Here is a 23,768-nt window from a genome sequence, read left to right on the forward strand (position 1 = left end):
GGAAGGTGGGAGAATGAGAAGGGAGTGGGGAGTTAAGGAGTTAGAAGTGGGAGAGAGGGGGGATGAGAGAATAATCAGATCTTCAACGAGGAGAGTGGAGGAGAAGGGATTTAAGGGACGTGCGAAATGAGGCAAGGGTATTGGAAGAGCGGATTGAGAGAGGGAGTGCGTTCCAGTGAAGAGGAGCGAGGAGTTGGAAGGAGCGGAACCTGGAAGAAGCACAAGGGGAAGGAGATACAGTGAGCAGGAAACGGTCAGCAGAACGAAGAGAGCGTGAGGGGGAGTAAAAGGTGAGAAGGGAGGAGAGATAAGGAGGAGCTAGACCATGTAAGGATTTAAAAACAAGGCAGAGAAAGCAGAATTTTAACTGAAAGTGGAAAGGTAGCCAACGAAGAGGAGAGCGAGGAGGAGATGGAATCACGAGAGGTAAGGAGACAGTACGAACGGCAGAGTGGTAAATGGTAAGCTGGGATGCAGGAAGTCCAAAGAATAAAGGGGAGCAGTAGAATAGCCGGGAAAAGATGAGGAGATAAGGAGTTTGGTCGCATGGAATGTGAGGGAAGGACTGATTTTGCGAATGTTGTATAGATGGTAGCGGCAGGAGCGAGAGGTAAGTGAAATGTGGTGAGAAGGAGAGAGAGGAGTCAAATATAACACCTAGATTACGAGCATGGGAGGAGATAGGGAGGTTGGAAGTGGATGAATGGGGGAGGAGAGGGAGGAGGAAGTGAGTTAGAAGGGAAGACAAGGACTTCTGTCTTATCGGTGTTAAGAGAGAGGAAGCGTGAGGACATCCAGTTCTTGATAGCTGTGAGACAGGAGGAGAGTTTGAGATGGAGGTCAGGTGTGAAGGAGGAGAAAGAGAAAGTTGAGTATCATCAGCATAAAAGTGATGGGAGACGTCAAAGGAAGAGATAACAGGGGCGATGAGTGAGGTTTAAAGAGAGAAGAGGAAAGGACCAAGTACAGAGCCTTGTGGAACACCGTATGTTAGAGGGAAGGAAGAAGAGGTCTGACCTCCCCATGAGACGGTAAAGGAACGAGAAGAAAAGTAGGAAGATAGCCAATTCAGAACAGGGCCCTTGAAACCAAAGGAGGATAGTGTGTGTAGGAGGAGTGGGTGATAAACAGTCTGGGCCCAATCAGGATAATGGACTTCTCGAACTTACTCAACCTCGTAATGACATGAGGAATGACAGCGACTGGTGGGAACGCGTACAGGAGTGTAAATTCCCAGGCCATTATGAACGCATCTGCCAGAGCTCCTCTGAGGAAATTCCCCAGAGCAGAACAGGTCACATTTCCCGTTGATAGTGGACGCAAGCAGATCCACTTCAGGGGTTCCCAAAGGGCGAAGACCTCTAGGAGGACTTCCTGAGCTAACTTCCACTTGTGGGAGACTGATCTCTACCTGCCCAGAGCATACGACGAAGTCTCTTCTGCATCTAGGTGAAGAAGAGCGGATATGCGCCCAAAACCAGAGCTGCATTGCCTCCCTGCAAAGCGATAGCGATTGTCTACCTCCTCTCTGGAAGACAATAAGGACATCAGCATCAGTGCGATTACCGTCAGCTCTAAAAGATCTGTGTAGTCTGGATTCCGATGTGGTCCAAAGACAGTTGATCATGAGCTCCCCACCCCGTGAGGAAAGCCCGACTACCGTTATCTCAGGCCAGGGTTGCCAAAAGGGTTCCCCTATTATCACAGATCTCCACTTCAGTCACAATGCTTTTGTAGGATTAGCCCCTTAAAGTCAGAATGGTGTTTTAGGTGGTTGAAAAACTATCCTGCGAGGGTGACCCTATTGAAATCTGTGGAAGAAAAGGGTCTTGCAGAGTGCATAGAAATTATCCTAAAGCATTGCCTCCCTACAAATGAGGGTACTTTATACCCACTGGCTGAGACATTCCACTATATAGTGGAAACTCAAAAGTATAGCTATATTTGGAGGATGGCAAGCAGGACTATCTGTTTTAATGGATGCAGAAAGGCAAGATGCTAGGTAGGCTCCAAGCCAGACCCATGCTGGAGAACAACAGTTACAGGTAAGTAACTTGTTCCTTCTCCAGCATGGGGTCTGGCATGGATTCACATGCTCATGAATAAAATACATAGCAGTATACACAACCACGGGAGGTGGCAACAGGCTCAACATTAAGCAATACAACCACTCAACATTAAGCATCTCTTACCTCCTCACCAGGCTCACCTTAAGCAAACAGGTTGCGCAGCACTCCTTGGCCGACCCTGGACTCCTCCCTGGAGTCCCGATCGACGCAGTAGAATCTTGTGAAGGTGTGCGTCGACCTCCACGTAGCAGCCCTGCAGATGTCCAGCAGGGGCACACCAGACAGGAACGCCGTGGTAGCAGCGATCGCTCTGGTCGAATGGGCTCTCGGACGGCCGGGCAGCGCTCGCTTTGCCAACCGGTGACAATGCATGATGCAGCCGGAGAGCCATCTGGAAATGGAAGTCTTCGAGAGAGCCTTCTCTTGATTCACAGACCCAAAGATCACGAATAGCTGTGACGTCTTCCGAAAACTCTTCGTGCGGTCCACGTAGAACTTCAGCGCTCTAGCTACATCCAGCGAGTGCAAAGTCCTCTCGGCCGGCATCGAAGGCGACGTGAAGAAAACTGGTAACACCAAGGGCTCGTTGAGGTGGAAGTCAGACGGCACCTTGGGCATGAAGGAGGGGTGCGCCTAAGCACTACCCTTGTGTCATGAAATCTCAAGTATGGAGGCTTGCAAGATAGGGTCTGAATGTCTCCCAGTCGTCGTGCAGAGGTGATGGCCACGAGGAACGCTGTCTTCCATGACAGGAACTTCAAGGGCGCCGAATGTATAGGCTCGAATGGGGTTCCCATGAGCCTGGTCAGCACCACATTAAGTTCCCACGCTGGGGCAGGAGCCTTCACCGATGGGAATGAACGGAATAGTCCCTTCATAAATTCCTTTACCAGGCGATGAGACCACAAGGACGCCCGTCCCGTAGTCCTGGTATATCGGGAGATGGCAGCCAGATGTATTTTTATGGAGGCGTGGGCCAGTCCAGCTTTGGCCAGCGACAGTAAAAACGGCAGCACTTGAGGGGCTGTAATCCGCAGAGGGTTAATCTTCTGTGCACGGCACCAGACAGAGAACCTCTTCCATTTATGACCGTAACACGAGAGTTGAGGACGCCCTGGCCTTTGCAAGAACCTCTCTGCAATCAGCCGGGATATCGTACCCTCCAAACTCTAGCGCTGCAGGAGCCAGGCCTGCAAGGTCAGAGACTGTGGGTCGTGGTGTAGAATGGCACCTCCTTCTCTGGAGAGAAGATCTGCATCCGCTGGCAGCCTGACTGGCGGGGACGTTGACAAGTCCAGAAGGTCCGGAAACCAGACCTGCCTCGGCCACACCGTTGGGCCGAGGATCATCCTGCACCTGGACTTCTTGAGCTGGCTGATGAGGCGGAGCAGCAACAGCAATGGAGGGAACGCGTATAGAAACAGGCCGTCCCAAGGGAACGAGAAAGCATCGCCCATGCTCCTCGGCTGTGGGAACCTGCTGGCGAACCTCTGGCACCTGAAGTTCGCCGCCGTCGCGAACAGGTCAATCTGGGGTTTGCCCCATCGTTGGAAGAGTCGATCCACTTGATCCTGGCGTAGTTCCCACTCGTGGCACGAGCGCAGCTCCCTGCTCAGTGAGTCGGCAATGGTGTTCTTTATTCCTGCCAGGTGGAAGGGAACCAGAAACATCCCCTGGGCGATGGCCCAGTGCCACAGATCCTGGGCCTCATTGGATAGGGCTGGGGATCTGGTGCCTCCCTGCTTCCGTATATAGAACATCGTGGTGGTGTTGTCAGTGAAGATCCTCACCACTTTGTCCTTGAGGGATGGGAGGAACGACTTGAGCGCCCAGAACACTGCACGGAGCTCCAAGATGTTGATGTGAAGAGACCTCTCCTCCGGGAGCCAAAGGCCTCTTGCGTGGAGATCTCCGGTGTGGGCCCCCCCCCAACCCTCCAGAGAGGCGTCCGTAGTCACCGTCTCCTGAAACGCCGGGGTTTGAAAGTCCGTGCTCGTCGTGAGGTGAGCCCTGGTGCCCCACCATAGGATCGCCCGACGGAACTCCTCTTCGAGGGGGATCCGGTCATCAAGGGGGATCCGGTCCTCAAAGCAGCCCCCAGCCTGAAACCAGCGGGCGTCGAGGAACTCCTGTAGCGGACGCATCTGAAGTCTGCAAAGGGGTACAAGGTAGATGCATGAGGACATCATCCCGAGAAGGGACTTGATGGACCTCACCCTGGCCACGTCCGTGGCCAACAGTCGCCGTACCTTGCCCAAGATGGTTTTGGTCCTCTCCTCTGAAGGGGAAGCCAATTGCTCCACTGCATCGAGCTTCGCCCCCAAAAACAGTGCTACTTGCGACGGAACCAGGTGGGATTTGGGGTAGATGGAGAACCGCAGCTCCGTGAGCAACTGGACGGTCCTCGCCGTATGATCGACGGCGAGTTCCCTTGACCTTGCCCGGATTAGCCAGTCGTCCAGGTAGGGGTAGATGTGGATCCCCTGCAGGCGCAGCCGCGCCGCCACTGGTGCCAGGCACTTGGTGAAAACCCTGGGTGCCGACTTTAATCCGAACATCCCAGTACGTGCTGGGGGGTGACCATCCTGAATTTCTGCACCTTGATTTATTTGTTTAACCGACGCAGGTCTAGGATGGGGCGCCAACCGCCTGTCTTCTTCCTGACGAGGAAGTACCTTGTATACTCGATGGCACCTTTCTTGAGCATCGCCTTTACCTCCAACAGCAGTTGAGGGACGTGATTCTCCTTCCTGACCACGGGAGGAATGCGAGGGCACTTATTTAGGAATTCCAGCGAGTGCCCGTTGGCCAGTGTGTCCAACACCCAACGATCGGTGGAGATGGACTCCCACACCCTGACGAACTTAATCAGTCGGCCTCCCACTGGGGTGCTTCGGCCGGGGCCCGACCACCCCAGTGGAAGCGGCCTTGCCTCCTTGGCGACGACGGCGGGAACCCCTTTGCTTGCCGCAACCTGTATAGGCCTCCTGGGGAGAGGAGCGGGCCGCCTGGCGGTAGTTGGAGGAGCCACCGCTGGATCCTTTGGAGGCACCCTGTCTGCCTTCAGAGCTCCGAAAGGGCCGTCGCTGCTGAAGCACCCCAAGGGCCCGGGCCGTCTCAGAGTCGGTCTTGATGGCATGTAGAGACTCCACCTTACCAAAGAGGTTGTTGCCGTCAAACAGCATGTCCAACACTCTGGCCTGGACGTCCTGGCGAAAGTCTGTCGCCTTGAGCCATCCTTTTCGTCAGAGGCAAACTCCGTTGCCCAGTTGGCGAAATCCGGTATCGGCAATGTCCATTGCCACCGTAATGGTGTGATCCAACGCCACCTCGCACTCCTGCAGAATTTCTAAGGCCTTCGCCCTTTTGTCATCAGGCAGGAAATCTAGCAGGGGAGCTATCTTGAACCAGAGCTCCCTATCGTAGCACGATCGCTAAGGCATTGGCCACCTTAATCGTCGTCGCCGACGAGATGACTCGTCGTCCCATAAAGTCCAACTTCTTACCCTCGCTGTCCGGCGGGGAAGTGGAAGTTGAAGCCGCCGCGCCCGCTGCCTTCTTAGCCGCTGCCGAGACGACCGAGTCTGGCGTGGGCTGGGCCCCGAGTACCCTCTGTACTTCTTCTCGTACCTGTCCCTCTTGGCGGGTGTCGCGGCAGGGTTCTTGAGGACAGCAAGCCCCTCGTCCCAGATGTCGTTGAGTAAAGGCACCGCAAAGACCGCCTTCCTCTTAGCCTCTCGTCGTTGGTACAGAAACCCCTCCTTTGTCTGTTCTTCAGGGCAGAGCTGGAAGAGCTCAGATGCCCTGGTTATCATGGCGTGGAAAGAGCCAACCTAGTCGGCTGGGGACGCCCGCAGTGGGATGACGACGGGATGTCCGCTCTGTCATCGCCGCAGTCCGTCCCTGTATCCATCGCTGTATCCTCTCCCAACGAGGGGGATGAGGGGTCCGCCAGCCTCGCGGGCACGAAGGGCGGAGAGGGGTGGACGGGCCTGGTTCCGGATCCTCCGTCGGGGTCCGTGGTAATCTCATCCAAATCTCGGTACATAAGGATTGGATTGCCAACAAAATGGCCGCCGAGCTATCCTGTGGCTCGGGCAATGGCTGCGACGGACGCGATGGCCGCTCCACTGGGCCCTGTTCGTCGTCCTCGTCGCCATCTTCGATCACGTCAGCAGGGACCGTCCCCTGGGATCGAACCGCTCGTTGAGGTTTATGAACCTCTCGTTGAGGCCTATGGACCTTTCTTTGAGGCCCCTCTCAGTCTCCACCAGTTCCTCTTCAGAGGCTGATTCTGAGTCTGTAACGGCCACCGACCCCTCCTTTTTCAGCCGGGGGCTTCACGGGGGTCTTAGCGGTGGGCTGGAAAGAGGATTACCTCAGCAGCGGCAGGGATACTCTGGGCCCAGAGGCCGTTTCCATTGGTGTAGTCTCAGCCGGCTCCGCCAGGGTCGCAGAGACCACTTCGGTAGAGGCCTTAGCCGGGTGGATGAAGGCCCTCACCACCTTAGGTGCATCCTGGGCCTTCGCCTTGGGAGGGGGAGGGGGAGGGGGGGGGGGGGAAATCAACGCCTCGCTCCCCCTTCCGAGATGGACCGGGTCCGCTCCAGCGGCCTACCCGGGTTCTCGGACTTCCTCTTCCCCAAACCAGAGCGCTGGCTCGTGGTCGAACGTGCCGGGGAAGTAGCGCCCTGCTTGGCAACCGAAGAGCCCGACCTTTCGGTGCTCCCGGAGCCTGCGGACTTGCGGTGCTTGGCCTTCTGTTGGGCCCCCGTCGCACCCTCAAAGGACTTAGAAGCCCGCTCAGACTTCTTCTTCGCCTTCTCACTTGCTGTGCCCTTCTCCAGCCAGGTGGCGAGGCGGGAACAACGATCTTGTTTGGTCCGTTCCGAAAGGTTCTTGCAGAACGCACAGTCCTTCTCCACGTGCGCCTTGTCCCCATGGAGGCAGTAGGGACATTGCGAATGCTCGTCCTCCTTGAAAATGTTATATAATCTGCATCCAGGGCAGTTCCTGAACAGCTTGGATCTGGCCGTCGAGTTCCCTTTTGAGGTAGGCCGCAGATCTTCCGGAATCCTCCAAGAAGTGTAAACTCGACGAAAACTTCACAATTGAGGGGCGTAGAAGAATTCCGAAACAGGTCCCCGTTATCGGAAGTAGAAACAGTGGAGCTTGAGGCTCAAATAAACCGAAAAAATGAGAAAAACTCCTGAAAAAGCGTGAAAACGCAGCAAAAGCTCGAGAGCTACAGCACGAGGACTCCCAACACTTGAGCGTGCGGTAAAAATCTGAGGATGGCTGCCAGAGACAGGGCTTAGGGAGAGGGCAGTCATTGGCTGGGGGCAGTATGACCCAGAGATCAGTGATTGGTTACTACTAAGAAAGATCAGAAACGAAACTGATACCGATTTTTTATTTACCGAGGATTCCCAGCCTTACGACGGGGAATATTCATGAGCATGTGAATCCATGCCAGACCCCATGCTGGAGAAAATGTTAAAGGCATGCCCCGGTCGACGTCCCCTTTCGATTCTCGAAAGACAAGATGCAATACTCCAGGGTGACCACTGGATGTCGGACCATATGCAGAGTATGTGATTCTAAGTAGATTAACAAGCATCAGAAACTAAGTAACCCATCCAGCACTCTATGTAAGACAGTATGTGTGCTGGGTCTACAAAGTTACAAAAGGTAAGTAAAGTAAAGTTCACTTTACTGCTCTTGGAAACAGTAGTTTAGCCAAGAGAAACTAATTAAACCTTTGGGAAATCTAAAGGACTTCCCTGTGCCACTGCACGGAAGGTGCTTTGTGTCACAAAGTTAAAAAAATAAATAAATAAATAAAAATAAAAAGAGTGGGGAAAAGGTCTCACTCTCTCCAGGATAAAAATGAAAAGTCCTTAAATCCAGCAAGAGCTGGAGGTCTCTATAGTAGAAAGGAATTAGCACATTTCTGAGAATTCTCCCAAAAACCTTCCTTCCATTGTTCCTCAGTGTGAGGAGCCAGGAATGAGACGCAAACACAGGGGATTCCTGGTTTGGGTCAAAAACCTTTATTAAAATAAAAAGGGAGTTGGGAAATGTCTCTGTCCCTATTCTAAGAGGTGTTTGCCTATCTAAAACAAAACTAAGGGTCCATACAATGTCAAGATGTCCAAAGCAAAACATCCCATTCTGGCCCTCACATTCTACAAAATCAACTCAAACTTAAAAAGGGAAGAAATCTTTGGCACTTCGAGTAGTGCACAAATGATCAAAAAGGAAATGAGTAACTCCAACACAAAGTGCCAGAAGGGTATAGTTCCTTGTTCCAGAGGAGGAGTTGGGGGGGTTCCTTAACCTGGATTTCTCTTCACTGTTTTATATACTTTCAAGAATATCAGTTCCTTCGGTTTCTCTTGATCAACACCACAATTGGTCTACAAAACAATGTCAGTCTGTATCTTGGAATGCTACTGGTGTACTTCTCCGGCCACGTTTTCTCTCTGTGGATACGTTTTAACTCAGCCTTTTGCCAGTCATGCTGTAGCCTTAGGAGGACTTTGTGTGTTATACACTGTTCAACTTGACCTTGCCTGATAAGCTTCCATACCAGGACTTTCTTATATGAACACTTTTGCAGTTTACATCTGCCTGGTATACTCTCCTGGCAGGGATTGCCTCATATTTGCACTGCACAGACTTAATAGTCTCGTGTCTGGTATACTATCCTGCCAGGTCTTTCCTTATTGGTAAACGGCATACACTTACAAACTTGACAGTCTCTTAAATTTCCTTTGTTCCGTCTATAACTAATATTCAATGGCTCGCTCTTTCTTATACACTTCAATGTTATTTGCTTTCGGGATGGTTGCCAATACGCCCAGGTGTCCAGATTCCCTTGGGTGGACTCACTGGCACTTGGGGTGTAAAGGTTCTCCTGCGGCTCTTTAGAGTTCCGTTCCCTAACGCCAGCTCGGCTTCACAGCTTCTGGGCCTCTCGCAGCTCCTGCTCTTCGTTCAGCATCTCTCCAGGCTCAGGTGTGTGGAGGCCGAGTTTCGGTACCTGCGAACACTCTGAAGCTTGTCTTCACATCGTGCCATCCACTGCAGTCAGCTCCCCTTGGTTCCTTCGATGGGCAGAATGGCTCCACAGACCTTGTACCAGCCCTGCAGCCCCTCGATTGCGCCAGAGGACTTGAGTTCTCCAGCCAGGGTCTCCCGGTAGCTTGCATTTTCCTTCCACAACTACAGCGCAGCTTGTGCTCTTGGCCGCCATTATTCGTCATCATTTTCGGCCCAGTATTTTCATATTTAGGAAAAGGGGAAGTCTTGATAACTTGTATGAAGAGTCTGGAAACGGGTTGTCAGTTTTCAAAAGCAAGTCAGGTTTTGATAACTTGTGTTTAGAGTATAGGAAAGTAACCTTCCTAGGTGAGTGAGGAGAGGTAAACTATGCCAAAAAGGCCTTGGTAATCTGCAAGAGAAAAAGGGAGATACCATGTCTCGGCCGAAGAGATCTTGTCACTCCCTTGTGGTTTGCCACCCCCCCCCCCCTCATGTGATCCTCCCTCATATAGTTGCCCCAAGGTGAGGATCAGGTAGCAGCTGCCATCCTCTGGCCACATGGGGAGAGGTCACCGCTGGGAAAGGATTGATGACCCCATTGGATTCTTCCCACTCAGGAACAAGGTCAAAAAGCTTCACAGCTGTGTCAGAGCGTGACAAGAGCCTAATTCATCCAGAGGCAAATCTCTTGAAGGCATGTCTGGGGGCACCCCATCCGCTGGGATCAAGTCATCATACTCCTCAGGGGCGTATGCATGTGTGGAGATACATTCGTGTCTGGACCGGTTAGGGAGATGTATCATGGTTAGGGAGATGTATCATTGTTATGCTTCTTCCCCTCTGCTAGTGTGACCCCCCAGCACCTTTTGCTGGACTTGTGGGCCTTTATCTTTAATCCTGGATCCTTTTTCCACTCATTCATTCTAATGGGCTCTGTCTTTTCGTACTCTGTTCTCGCTGTTTTATCAGTCCTTTGGAGTCTATTTTTACTCCATCTCTACAAGGCATCTGTATTGTACTATTGCAGCATACAGTTCCTTATGGGCAGTGTTTCTGGGAACCCTCTGGGCTCTCCTTTGAGATTATCCTTAATAACTGTAGTTGCTGTAGGATAAAGAAAAAAAAGAGATACTTTGTATCTCTCCTAAAACATTACATTCTGAGATTGGCAGCCACCACCTTATGTGGAGTGCCAAGGGGATATCTAGTGTGCCCCTTCTCTCTGCTGCTCCTGTGACTTTATAGTCAGACAACCCTCTAACTATGGCTGGTGGCAGTAACCTGGTGTTCTACCGACTATTGCGTTTAATTTGTACTGCAGGCCATGTCCATAGCCCCAGTTAGGCACAATAGGGGCACCCGAGTACCAACTCAGGGGCTTCTTTCACCATTTCTAGAGTGGTTGTCCTTTGTTAGCCCTTATTCTACCATTCTGGTAGGAGGGGGGGGGGGATGTCTGACATTTTGCCTTTGGCGGGAACCCTTGGGTGCCCCAGCCTAAGCTCCAGTGTGTCCGGGCAGGAAGTGGGTGGAGGAGTTTCACCCCCTGTCCTTTGCCTGCACGAGTGCCCGAATGGAACCAGCCCCCACTGAGGGTCTGGCTGCCAAGATTGGACAGCCAGCCGCCCCTTTCTGTAAACTGCTGAGATTGTAGAGGAGATTCCTGAGGTGAAAGGCAAGTAGACTACTGGAAACTGAAGAAGACGAAGACCACGGAAGCATGCAGACCCTTTACAACACCGTCAAGCGACCACTGTGGTCCTGACCCAGTTTTTGGTCATTGGCTGGGGCAGTATGACCCCCAAAGGGACAGTAATGGGCTATACAAGTCCTACCAGTTTAAAAATGTAAAGCTGCTTTATTGTTACAAAGGATTCCCAGCCTGACAACCGTATTCATAAGTATATGAATTCATTAAGAATCCATGAAAGATCCCATGCTGGAGAACTGAAATTACCTAAAGCATAGTTGGATTATGAATATGATGCATTTGCTTGGACAAATTAAAAATTACACCATTAGAAGATTAAATGTGTAATTTTGCTTGTAAATGGTTAAAAAACCATTTTGAAAAAAGAAAAGCAATCTGTCAATGTTCAAATTAGCAATACATTTTCAAATCATGTTCAAATTGTTAAATTGTTTTCTTAAAACCTAAACTCAAAATGTTAACCGTTTAGTTTTCAGCTTTACAAGCAGGCCCATGGGAGGAGATCAAGATTAAACAATAAAATTGCAAGACCAGGATTGACTGTTAGAAGACGCAATATTAGAGAAGTCTGATTATACCCTATATAGTAGACTCGAAAAGGGGTACGAGAGGCTGAGCTTCCTGAACTCCTGATGAACAGAGACTGCATGCAGGGCTGAGCTGAAAGGACTGACTGGCGTGGGTAAGATGATTTCAGCAGCTATTAAAATAGATTTTGCAAAGCAAAATAAATCTGCATTGTGTCAATCGTTTCAGATTCTAATTGTATACCTACTCCTATAATTTTGGGACCAAAGCCGGAATTTTGAATACCCTTATTTTTCTTTTCCATCGCTTGAAAACCAAGAACTGTCATGATGTATTTTTGTGAGGGCAGCTCGACTGGTAATTGGTGTCTGGGTAAGCATTGAGCTGAGAACGCATTTCAAAACCTTTTCTTCCTCCTTGTACTTCTGTCCAGAATAAGTGGACCCATAGCTGCCATAATGGAATTGCTACAGTTGTGCCTGTAGATGTATTCGTGGCTTAACACCACGTGATCACCAGCTCGTCAATTCTAACACTAATGGGAGTATATCCTTAATGTTCACTGTGCCATATTTTAGATCGTTAAGCACATTACTGATCGGCTGTATGCTTTTGGTTGCTAGAATTGAATAGAGGAGTAGAAGAATGCAGGGCTATACCAAAGTATATTATTTAAACTATAGGCGATTGTTCTTTGTTTGAAGATACTATTTGTAATGTTCAGTATTTCTACTAGAGAATAAATATACATACATGCTAAACAGATGTGCAAGGACATCCTTTATATGTTTCGATTCTACAAACAGGCACTAAAACACACATTTACGCTTAAAATAAATTGTGCGGGCAAGTTTTAATGGCATCCAATGTTAAGCGTTTGCACACGGGTACCGAAAATTGGATTCTAGATGTTCTGGGGGTACGCCCAAACAATTTCACTTTACAATAGCAAACATGCTAGTTGCTCAGAAATTGATGGTTGCTGCCCTAAGCACAGTGTTCCAACTCTTCAGAGCATTGTGTTCAAAAAAGCATTATTCTCTTCCGCAAATCGTGCCACTGCATCAGGTGGGTATTCTGAATGCCTCTGGGTCAGAGGTTAGGCTCTGCCAAGTGGGACATGATAAAATCATGACAGTCCGGTACATGAAGACTAAATCCTGCCACTCCCTCAGTAAAAATTCTGTATAAAATCTATGCCAAAGAGGAGTACCTTTAACAAAAAAAAACACATTTCCATTTGCCAAGCTCCTCCAGAATGGATATGTGGGTGGTCAACTTTGAACTTGCATGCAACAGGCTGTAACTCCATTGTGAATAACTAGACCAGAGATCTGTGCAGGCATGACCATCATGAACCTTTACCTCGGAGGAAATCTGTTGAAAGCGACAGCTTCTTAATATTCTGCTGCCCCTTCTTAGGGCAGAAAAGAAGAACGAGATAAGTTCTTCGAAACAATCAGTGGCGTGTTTTTTTAGATCGCAGTTACTTGATGCAGTTTGGATATTTTCATTCAAATTGAAAATAGTTGTTGAGGAAATAAGTGGATGATAGAGGGAAGGTCAATTGGGCGGGACCGTGGCATCTGATGTCTGAAACCCTGCCCCCCCCACAAAGGTGGTCTTCTGGGTACAACTGAAAGGCATACAGGAAGACTGGAAAAAGACAATCCTCACAAAGCAGTACATTGTTCCTGGGACTTGAATCAGCTCTAGGACTTCAAGATTAAGGGATTGAGCTGTGGTTCTGTAATTTCCTGTTTTGGAGACCAATGATCCTTTACAGAGATCCATTTTCTGTTCGGAGCTCTAACTTTGTTGCTGAAAACCTTCTGGGACAAGTAGCCTGTATTACCCTTATGGAGGCTGAACACTCCATTTTCAGCAGTTTATGGCTTGGAGAGATGTGGCCGTCAAAAGCATTAGACGAGGAGGTGGCTATGCATGGAACAGTGACAGGCTATGAAAAGCTGTACAAAATCTACACCAACACACACATCTCAAATATAATTCAAAACCAATTCTGTAACTGAATTTCTGAAGAAACAAATGTTAATTTACATAACTAAAAAGGTTTAACATCCGTGTGCTATTTTGCTTCTACATTGTGCAATTTCCTCTAAATAGAACTAAGGCAGGTCTCTAACATACATACTTCAGACTCTGACTCTTCTTGTGATGCTGCTCTCCGATACCTCACTTTTTTCCCATTCCTAGAGTCCAATCCAGTTTCCTTTTCTTCCAATTTTGCTTTTGTCTTCCCTTTTTTCATGAGAAAATTATCCACTACCCAAAACATTAAAGCCTGTGTGAAAAAGAAAACATTTTTCTTTGGTTAGCCCACGCGTTTGGATACATAACGCAAAACAAAACAGACTCAAATATAAGTAGTATAGATATTCTGACAAAGGTTCGGAGAAACTGTTAAATGTGGTTGTTCGTTCTCACGATTAAAGGCTGATTATTTCTGCAACTCTATGGCCGATAGATAGATAGTCAAAAACGTTGTTAAAAGGGACGTTATGGTCCCAAGTAAAACCGAAAAACCCTTGAAATTCTCAAGTTATGGTAAGCTAAGCAACCATAACTCGCACCATCTCAAGTTATGGTAAGCTAAGCAACCATAACTCGCACCACCGCCGTGCACTGCTAAGCCTAACACCCAGGACATCAAAGATGACATCACAAATGTCATTGATGACATCACTGATATCACATATCTGGCTCCCCTTTTTTCTTTACTGACATAGCTAGGCCACATGTTTAGAATTCTTAGTTCCTAACTGTTACTGAAGATAAACGTACTATATTTGTAGACTTATCCTTCAAGTATGTTCTTACAATAATTCCCCTATGGTCCAGTTATATCATATGAAACATACATAGGGGAAGACAATCTTGAAAGACAGCAATCCTTTTTGCACATTAAAATAATCAGTAGAGTTATCAGCACTCTGATAGTTCTGATTTTTTTTTTCTTAATGTACTTTCCCTGTATGTGCTCCTATTTTTATATGTTGTACGCACACTATTTACCTTAGGGTCCAAGCACATCATGTGATATATATACATAGGGTAAGTAACAGCTTAGAAACAGAGCAATCATTTCTCTGCATGAAGGTAATCAGTTAGGTTATGAACACTTTCTGCTAATACTGCTGTTTTTTTAACTTCCATTTCCTTGTATATTCACATTTGTATGTGGTGTTGTCTGTGTTTTGTCGATAATAATGCAATTATGTAGTAAGTGGGTTTTATTATCTAATTATCACATGTTTCACAGCACGCAAAACTCTAAGAAAAGTTATTTCACTATTCAACATGGCAAGCTTATGAATATTGCACCTCCATCATGTATGCTGCACACAATGCCTATGTTTCTACATGAGTACCTTAGTCTACTGGATTGAATTTAATAATAGAATGCTATTTATATCAATGCATAGCTTAATGACCCAATTAGCACTTGATATTTATTCCAAAAATCCTTTACACTTTGTTTATTAACATTACACTAAGAATCCCTTGTACAGACTTTTCATGAAAGGTAAATGCACATCTGATGTCATCAGTGATGTCATCAATGACATTTGTGATGTCATCTTTGATGTCCTGGGTGTTAGGCTTAGCAGTGCACGATGGTGGCGCGAGTTATGGTTGCTTAGCTTACATGGGGAACATGGGAGAGACAGGGCACGAGGCAGGGGGTTGGGGGTACAGGAGGGAGACAGGGCATGAGCGAGGGTGGGGAGGGAACAAGAGAGACAGGGCATTAGCGGGGGTGGGGCAACACGAGGCAGGGGGTTGGGGAACAGGGGAGAGACACGGGGCATGAGCGGGGGTGGGGGGGAACACGAGGGAGACACGGGGCATGAGCTGGGTGGGGGAACAGAGACACGGGGCATGAGCGGGAGTGGGAGGAACAGGGCAGAAAGGGCATGAGCGGGGGGTGGGGGCAACACAAGGGAGACACAGGCCATGAGCGGGGGGTGGGGTACAGGAGGGAGACACGGGGCATGAGCGGGGGATAACTTGAGGGAGACATGGGGCCTGAGCAGGGGGTGGGGGGCAACAGGAGAGACACAGGGCATGAGCAGGTGTGGGGGGTACACAAGGTAGACACAGGACATGAGCGGGGTGGTGGGGGAACACTAGGGAGACAGGGCATGAGGGGGGGTGGGGGAAAAGGAGGGAGACACGGGGCATGAGCAGGGGGTGGGGGTACAGGGGGAGACAGGGCATGAGCGGGGGTGGGGAGGGTACAAGAGAGACGAGGCATGAGCGGGGTGGGGTAACACGGGAGACACAGGGCATGAGCGGGGGTGGGGGAAAAGGAGGGAGACACGGGGCATGAGCAGGGGGTGGGGGATCAAGGCAGACATGGGGCATGAGCGGAGGTGGGGGTACAGGGGGGAGACAGGGCATGAGCGGGGGTGGGGAGGGTACAAGAGAGACGGGGCATGAGCGGGGTGGGGGGAACGGGAGGGAGACACGGGGCATGAGCAGGAAGTGGGGGAGAACACGAGGGAGACACGGGGCATGAGCGGGGGTGGGGGGAAAAGGAGGGAGACCAGGGGCATGAGCGGGGGGTGGGGGGGAATGGGGAGACAAGGGGCATGAGTGGAGGTGGGGGAACGGGAGGGAGACACGGGCATGAGCGGGTAGAACACGAGGGAGACACGGGGCATGAGCGGGGGTGGGGGGGAACGGGAGAGAGACACAGGCCATGAGCAGGGGGTGGGAGAACGGGAGGGAGACACAGGGCATGAGCGGGGAGGAACACGAGGGAGACACGGGGCATGAGCGGGGGTGGGGGTACAGGGAGACACGGGCATGAGCGGGGTTGTGGGGTACAGGGAAACACGGGGCATGAGCGGGGTTGGGGGAATGGGATGGAGACAAGGAGCATGAGCGGCGGGTGAGGGGGGGAATGGGAGGGAGACACAGGCCATGAGCAGGGGGTGGGGGGGGAACGGGAGAGAGACAAGGGGCTTGGGCAGGGGGTGGGGGAGCGGGTGGGAGACACAGAGCTTGAGCGGGGGGTGGGGAAACGGGAGGAAGACAGAGCTTACTATGCAGCGCTCTGATGCAAACGATAAACAAAGATGGCGGGCGTCTCAATACTACGCACTGCACACTTCACCGCAGCAAATAGGAAAGCACGTCAGATGTCCGCGGACATCACGCAAGCCGCTTGCCCAATCCCCGTCCTGTCCGCGGAGCGAACAGGGAAGTGTGCCCGCGAAGCAGACAGATATCACACATTTTTTCACTTATATTTTTGTAATTTTTTAAAAAAACTACTGGACGGATTTACATCAAATAAAAAAAAAAGCACGCTTTCGGGACCAAGCCGCCGCTCCTGCCGCAAATTTGGTGTAAATCCGTCCAGCGGTTTGGGCTGTAGGCGTGAGCAAAGTTTTTTCCCCCCATTATGTCTATGGGGGAAAAAAAGAAGTTTTGGGACCCCCCCCCCCTATAAGTTTGCCCCCTGGACCAAACCTCACCAAACTTTGCAGAAAAATTCAGAGTGGGCCAGATACTTTTCTTGCAAAGTTTGGTGAGGATTCGTCCAGGGGGAGCGAAGTTATAAGCCCCCCAAAAAGTGCTCTTCCTATGGAAACAGCAACTTAACCATAACTACATGGCCACTACTAATATATATATATATATATATATATATATATATATATATATATATATATATATATATATATATATTACGTAATCGTATTTATGATGCTTGTATCTGCTTAGATTCACATGCTGTGCATAGGCCGACATCTAGTGGAAGCTGCAGAGTGTTACAGTTTGTTTTTCAAAACTTGAAAAGGGACATCGATCAGGGTGTGCCAGTAATACTATCCCTATTGTGACATACCTTGTACCCATGATCCCTCACCCGTGTGGGACCCTCAGATTGTATTTTTTCTGTGATAAGACTACAAGCATCAATGCGCCTTCTCAGAGGGGAGGCAGGGCGGGCGCATGTGAATCTAAGCAGATACAAGCATCAGAAATTCGATTACGGTGAGTCATGTATCCCTTCTGATGTTTGTGAAATCTGCTTAGATCACATGCTGTGCATAGAATAGCAAGCAGTGTTAGAAGGAGGTGGGGATGTGAGAAGGGTCTTGAGCGAACAAATGTCTTAGAACCGCTTGTCCCACAATGCAGTAGTGCCGAGTAAAGGTGTGAATAGTGCTCCATGTAGCTGCTTTGCAAATACTGTCTAATGGGACATTTGCAATGAAAGCCAGAGCGCCTCCAGTACCTCTTGTAGAGTGGGTCCTTGGTGTAAAAGGCAGTGTTTTGTCTGAAAGGGACTAGCACAGTTGGATACATCCGGCTATCCATTTAGAGAAGGCATTTTAGAGACGCAATCTCCTTCTCTGCCTGGCGCTATGGAGACGAACAGTTGATCTGTTTTCCTTAGCGGTCTGGTCTTGTCTACGCAGTACAGGACTACCCTCCTCACATCTAGTGTGTGGAGTTTCACCTCAGCAGATATTTTGGGTTCCTGGAAGAAAGCCGGTAGCTCAATAGACTGGTTAACATGGAATTTGTAATGAACTTATGTGAGAACCTAGGGTGGGTGCGTAAAACCAGTTTGTCCTTATGTATAGTAAAGAAAGGATCCTGCACTGATGGCTACTAAGAAGGCTGTTTTTAAAGTCAGGTGTTTGAGACTAGACTTGTGCATGGGCTCAAAGGGTTGTCCCATGAGCTTAGCAAGTACAACATTAAGGTCCCAAACTGGTGGTGGGTTAGAAATTGGAGGGTGGAGTCTCTTTACCCCTTCCATAAATGCTTTAACAACTGGCACCTTCCACCATGACACCTTGTTATGGTGTAGGCCAACAAGGCTGCCAGGTGTACTTTTAGTGAGTTAAACACTAACCTTGCATCCAGTAAGTGGAGCATATAGGTTACAACATTAGAAGGAGTACAATCAACAGGGCTGATTTGTTTATTCTGGCACCAAATGACGAATCGTTTCCATTTGTCATAGTAACAGTGCATCGTGTTCGATTTTCTTATTCTTTCAAGATATCCATACATCTTTGCAGTAAATTAAAATGTCCGAACTCTATGACTTCAGGAGCCATGCTGCCAAGTTCGAGTTGGGCTGAGGATGCACTGTTAACACCTCGTGTAAGTAAGTTGTACCGACACAAGAGTTTGATGGGGGTGGGGAGGGAGGGTCGCACACCCCCAGTTTGCGCAGGGGTGGATACCACGGTTGTCTCGCCCACATAGAAGCAACCAGGATGCGCGTCATCGGTTCCCTGTGGATCTTGTACTTCTTGTTCACCACTTTCATCAGAGGAATTGGTGGAAACTCGCAGGCAAATATCCCTGACCAGTTCATCCATAGGGCGTTTCCCTTGGAGCCTGGCTAGGGGAACCTGGATGCAAAGTTTGGGCATTGTCTGTTTTTGCTTGTGGCGAATAGGTCTACAGTGGGGAAACCCCACTGAGAGAAGAGGTCTCCTATGACCTCTTTGCGTAGTCGCCACTCGTGTTCCTCTCGGAGGGGGATCTCTGCTCAGAGCATCTGCTAGCGAGTTGATTTTCCACGGAACATGGGATGACAGGTAAATCTTCCGTTTGAGTGCCCATTTCCACATTTTCTGGGCAAGCTTGGAAAGATTTTGAGAACGAGGCCCCCTTGTTTGTTTAAGTAAAACATTGCAGTCGTGCTGTCTGTTAGGATCTGCTCCGACTGGTTGGATAGGAGGGGTTCAAAAGCCTGAAGCGCTCTGAAGACTGCCAGACGTTCTAGCTGATTAATTGGTTCTGAGCCACTGTGTGAGACCAGAGACCCTGAGCTGTGTGGTGAAGTTAGTGAGCTCCCCACCCTGCCAGGGAGCCGTCTTGTGACGGCGGCCTGTATCTCTGGTTCGTAGAAGGGTTTCCCCTTCGTAAGATTTTCTCTTGTCCCCCAGCGAAGTCTCTGAACCAGTGCTGGCAAAACGACACAGATCGTCCCAGTGACCATTTGCCTGAGACCACTATGTCGCCAACCATTCCTGCATGGGTCGCAGGCGCGCGTAGGAAACCAGGTAAATGCAAGATGCCATCATGCCTAGCAAACGCATAGCTTTGTGCATCCTTATCTGGCAACCAGTCTGATATTGAGGAATTTGCAGCAACAAATTTTGAATTCTTTCCTCTGATCGAAAGGCCAACTCCTCTTGGGTATTTAGGACAGCTCTTTTGAGGTACTTGGCACCAGGCTTGACTTTTTCTCGTTCATTGAGAAGCCCAATTGGAAGAGGTCGATAGTTCTTTGGATGTTTATTCTGCAAATTAGGGGGCTTGGGGTAGGGGGGGGGGGTAACTCCCCTGTGATGAGCCAGCCGTCCAGGTAAGGGTACAGTGGGATTACCTCCCTGTGTAGGTGCGCCGCCACCACCAGTACCTTGGTGAATACCCCTGGAGCCGAGGCTATTCCGAAGGGCAGGACCTTGAATTTGTAGTACTGGTTGGGTATCTTGAAACCCAAGAATCTTTTGTGCGCTAGGAACATTGAAATATGAAAATAGGCATCTTTCATATCCATTGCTGCCATGTAATCCCCTTTTTTAGCAGAGGGATTACCTCTTGTAGTGTAGTCCTGCAGAATCTTTGTGGCTTGACATACTTGTTTGCAGGGCACAAATCTAATACTAGGCGCATTGTCAGATGTTTGTTTGGCACAAGGAAGTAGGTTGAATAAATACCCCTGTTTACCTGGTTCACCGGGACAACTTCTATGGCGTCCTTTGCTAGCCGAATGGCGATCTTCTCGAAGAGGAGATTCTGATGTTCCAGCAAGTGTACTGTTTGTCGCGGAGGATGGTCGTGGGGGCGTCCTAGCAACTCTATGCAGTATCCTCCGGAAACGGTGGACAGCACCCATCTGTCCGAAGTGATCCCCCTCCCATGCGTGGGTGAAGGTGGAAATACAGCCCCCCCCCTATTGGGGATGCATGGGAGGGGACCTGAAGCGGAACGTCACTGTTTGTTGGGTGGCGTACCACCTCCGACGGGGCTGCCTCTACCCCTAGTGCGACCCCCGAGCTGCCCTCTGGGGTAGCCCTGAGAGGATTGGAATTGGTTGTTACCCCATGAGGTTCCCTGGTTTTGGTAATAATTTGAACCCCTTCGGGAACCTTGGCCCCGAAAATTGTTACCCCTTTGTCCAGAGGGTTTATTGGCGAGTTGGCCAAGAGATTTTAGGGTCTCACTCATCCTTTGCAGTCTTTAAAGCTTCCTCCACAGCCTTGCCGAATAGTACATTCGGCTCTACAGGCATATCTATCAGGGCTGCTTGGTTTTTGGGCTTGAACCCTGACTGCCTTAGCCAAGCGTGACATTTATGACAGTGCCCTCGGCGATTAGCCTCCCGGAATTATCTGCTGCATCAAAGTTTTTTTTAACATGTAGCCCGATACAGACCTACCATCTGCTGCCAGCCGAGCCAACTGGCTCTTTAAGGGTTCGGGTGCGGAGGACACCAAAGCAGACACTTCCTCCCACTGATGGCAATTGTAGCTTGCCAAAAGGGTGGCACTGTTGGCAATTCGTGCCAGATAGGCTGGAGTGGAGGCAACCTTTCTCCCCAGAGCATATATGCACACACAAGTTTACTCTCCTTATCAGGAGGTGCTTCCGAGGAAGCAAGCAGCGTACTGGTCCTCTTTCTGGTGGTTGTTACGACCAGGGAAGCAGGCTTTAATTGGCCCCTAATGTACAGAGGATCGTAGGGTGCGGCTCGTCAATTTCTAGACTCAACAAAGGGATAGCCTGAGTAATGGCCTCCTCCTCCAATCACGGCCGGGGCTAATGTGCTTAGTGGTGGTATGATGTGAAGCGCTTTTGCCGCCGGGTGTTGTCCCCAAAACATGGCCGCAGGCCAGTCCTTCGGGGTCAGGTGCGTGCGCACAGGTGTCCTAATTCACCCCTTTGCCCTCTCCATCCGATTCGGCGGCATTGCTGCCATCGCTGAATGTCCCCTCTACTTCCATGGCCTCTAGTTGCCTGGCACAGTGGGCCCAGCACTTAATCGATCGATCTTGAAGGGTCTTCGGCTTGAAGAGCTTACAAGCTCGACAGGTAGCCTCGGGATGGTCTCTTGGGAGACACAGATTGCATGTATTGTGCTTATCCACCCAGGGAACTTCCTATTACACTTAGGGCAGAATTTGAATGGAGTACTCTCCATCGGTTAGCAAATGGCAGCAGGCAGATATAAAAGACCCTGTATGAGCACCCCCCCACTCTCCCTACTGTATAGGGCCTAGGCCAGATGCCTTTCAAGGTCCAGGGTACGTTGTGGCAGTTCTCGATGGCTGACTTCCACGATCTTCACCGGCGTCGATCTTTGGCGTACGGTGGAAGAGAAAGGGGGAAGTATTAACAGTGATTGTTAACTATTAACGGCTTAGCGCCAAAGGAACTCCGCAACATGCATCCGAAAAGTATGGCGAGGGTCATACACGCGTCAGGGATCATGGGTACAGGGGGACATCACACTAGGGATAGTATTACTGGCATGCCCTGTTCGACGTCCCTTTGAGTTTCAAAAAACAAACTAATACTCTGCAGCTTCCACTAGATGTCGGCCTATGCACAACATGTGATCTAAGCAGATTTCACAAACATCAGAAATATATACATCTTTTGTGGTTTTGGAATCAGCACGACTGCCGACTTCAACACCTCCTTTAGGCGTGGACCTTCATGGCACTGTGCCAACATTACATTTCATTAATGATTACAGATGGGGTTATTACCCCATCAAATAATAAAATACAGTCAGATTTGTAACACTAGATAGAGCAAATAAAAGTGTATACATGATGGTCAGTACAAAATAGATTTGCATTATGTGCACATGCATGGAATTGCCTACTCTGTTGACAAACACAATTCGGTTGTTACCTCCTGCCAAGTGAGCACTGGAGCAAATCAGACAAGCATAAGGGTGCAGAAATAAGACACAGAGGGGTCATGGTGGTTGGCAAAAACATTTTTTTCACGTAAAAGAAAATCCCGTCTTTCCCTAACTCTAAGAGGGGGAGGGGGTTCCCTGCCACAACCAAAATAGCTAACTAGTGTCCCAGTCAGGATGTCCAAAGCAAAATGTCCAATGTCTGAATCCTAGCTTTGTCCCTCACACTTGAAAGTAAAGTGGTCTCCTGTCCTCTTGGTCCAGAAGAATGACTCCCTTCTTCTGGACAGTCACAGTTCCATACAAAAGGGGGCAGGGGTAATGTCTCCCTTCCCCTGGTTTAGGCTCTCTTGCCAGTTCAACAAAAGATGGGGAGATCGCTCAATTCTCCATCCCAACTAGCCCTTCTCAGGCTTGTTCTCAGTTTTGAGGGTCCCCGACCCTGGTTGGCAGACCCAGTTTCTTGGTTTTGTATACAGGCTTGGTTTGCTCTCCTGCCAAGTACTGTCTGCATGGATATTTCTTTCACAGTTCTCTTTATATAAGAGAATATATGTATATGAGAATATAATAATTTATATATGTGGCAGCTTTGGGTCACCTTCCCTCTAGGTATTGCCACAAGGATGATTAGATCTGTTGCATGAGGTCTCCTTTTCTCGTAGGGGTCTCAGACCCTATTTCCCTGGTTACCATGTCTTGGTATAGTCTTAGTATCACATAGGGGTTTCCTCCTCTCCCCCTTTTTTAATCCACTATGCTTTTCAGGGTTTTCTGCACCCTCTGGGTTCCCACAACCATAGGCTTAGACATCCACAGGCATCCCCTAGACCAGGGGTCTCCAACGTTTACGTTAGCTAGAGGTACTTGTAGTGGAGGCCAAAAGTGGAGGGCTACTAGCGGGCGATATCCGGGTGGGGATATTTATAAACCTCTGAATTTTTACCAATATTTTTGTTGGCCCAATTATTTCCTCTATAAACAGATGGAATAACATATGCCTTCACGATTATATTAAGAACTTCAAAAACCTCTTTGTTGCATTATTATTTATTAGTAGCTGTCTCAAAAATACAGATATTTGTTGGACTACCACACAAATATCCTGTAATTTTTGTGCCCTTCCTTTGCGTTTTATGCAGGCTTTCTACATGCTAGGCACACTATTGTTTTCCAAATGCGCATTTCACACTTCAATACAAAAAAAATATAATAATTTCCAAATTGGAAAATGCTGCTTGCGTTCACTAGTTTTGGTTGAAATGTTTTTTTTTGTCAGACACCACACATACTGTTATTTGTGTGCCCCTCTGTGTTTTACCACAGGTTATATTTATAAAGATGTTATATGCTTGTCACACTGGTTAATCACAAATAAATGCTTCTGGTGTGCAGTTTTTAGGAAATTAAACTGTGGGTTCATGGGTGCCAACCTTTGATTTTCACTGCAGGGGCAGAAATATCCCCACCTCCA

The 23,768-nt window shown here is 49.1% G+C and overlaps 1 protein-coding gene across 2 annotated transcripts in view; it reads right to left on the reverse strand.

Moving 5' to 3' along the window:
• The window catches only part of STIMATE (STIM activating enhancer), a 620,507-nt gene that overhangs the window by 390,203 nt on the left and 206,536 nt on the right, over nucleotides 1-23,768 (reverse strand). For both annotated transcript variants that reach the window (XM_069643543.1, XM_069643541.1), the window contains exon 7: nucleotides 13,511-13,660. In XM_069643543.1, the coding sequence (XP_069499644.1) occupies nucleotides 13,511-13,660 (150 nt within the window). The remainder of the gene's footprint in view (nucleotides 1-13,510; nucleotides 13,661-23,768) is intronic.

The sequence above is a fragment of the Ambystoma mexicanum genome, chromosome 2p (genome assembly GCF_040938575.1).
Source record: "Ambystoma mexicanum isolate Mex_15411 chromosome 2p, UKY_AmexF1_1, whole genome shotgun sequence".
Lineage (NCBI taxonomy): Eukaryota > Metazoa > Chordata > Amphibia > Caudata > Ambystomatidae > Ambystoma > Ambystoma mexicanum.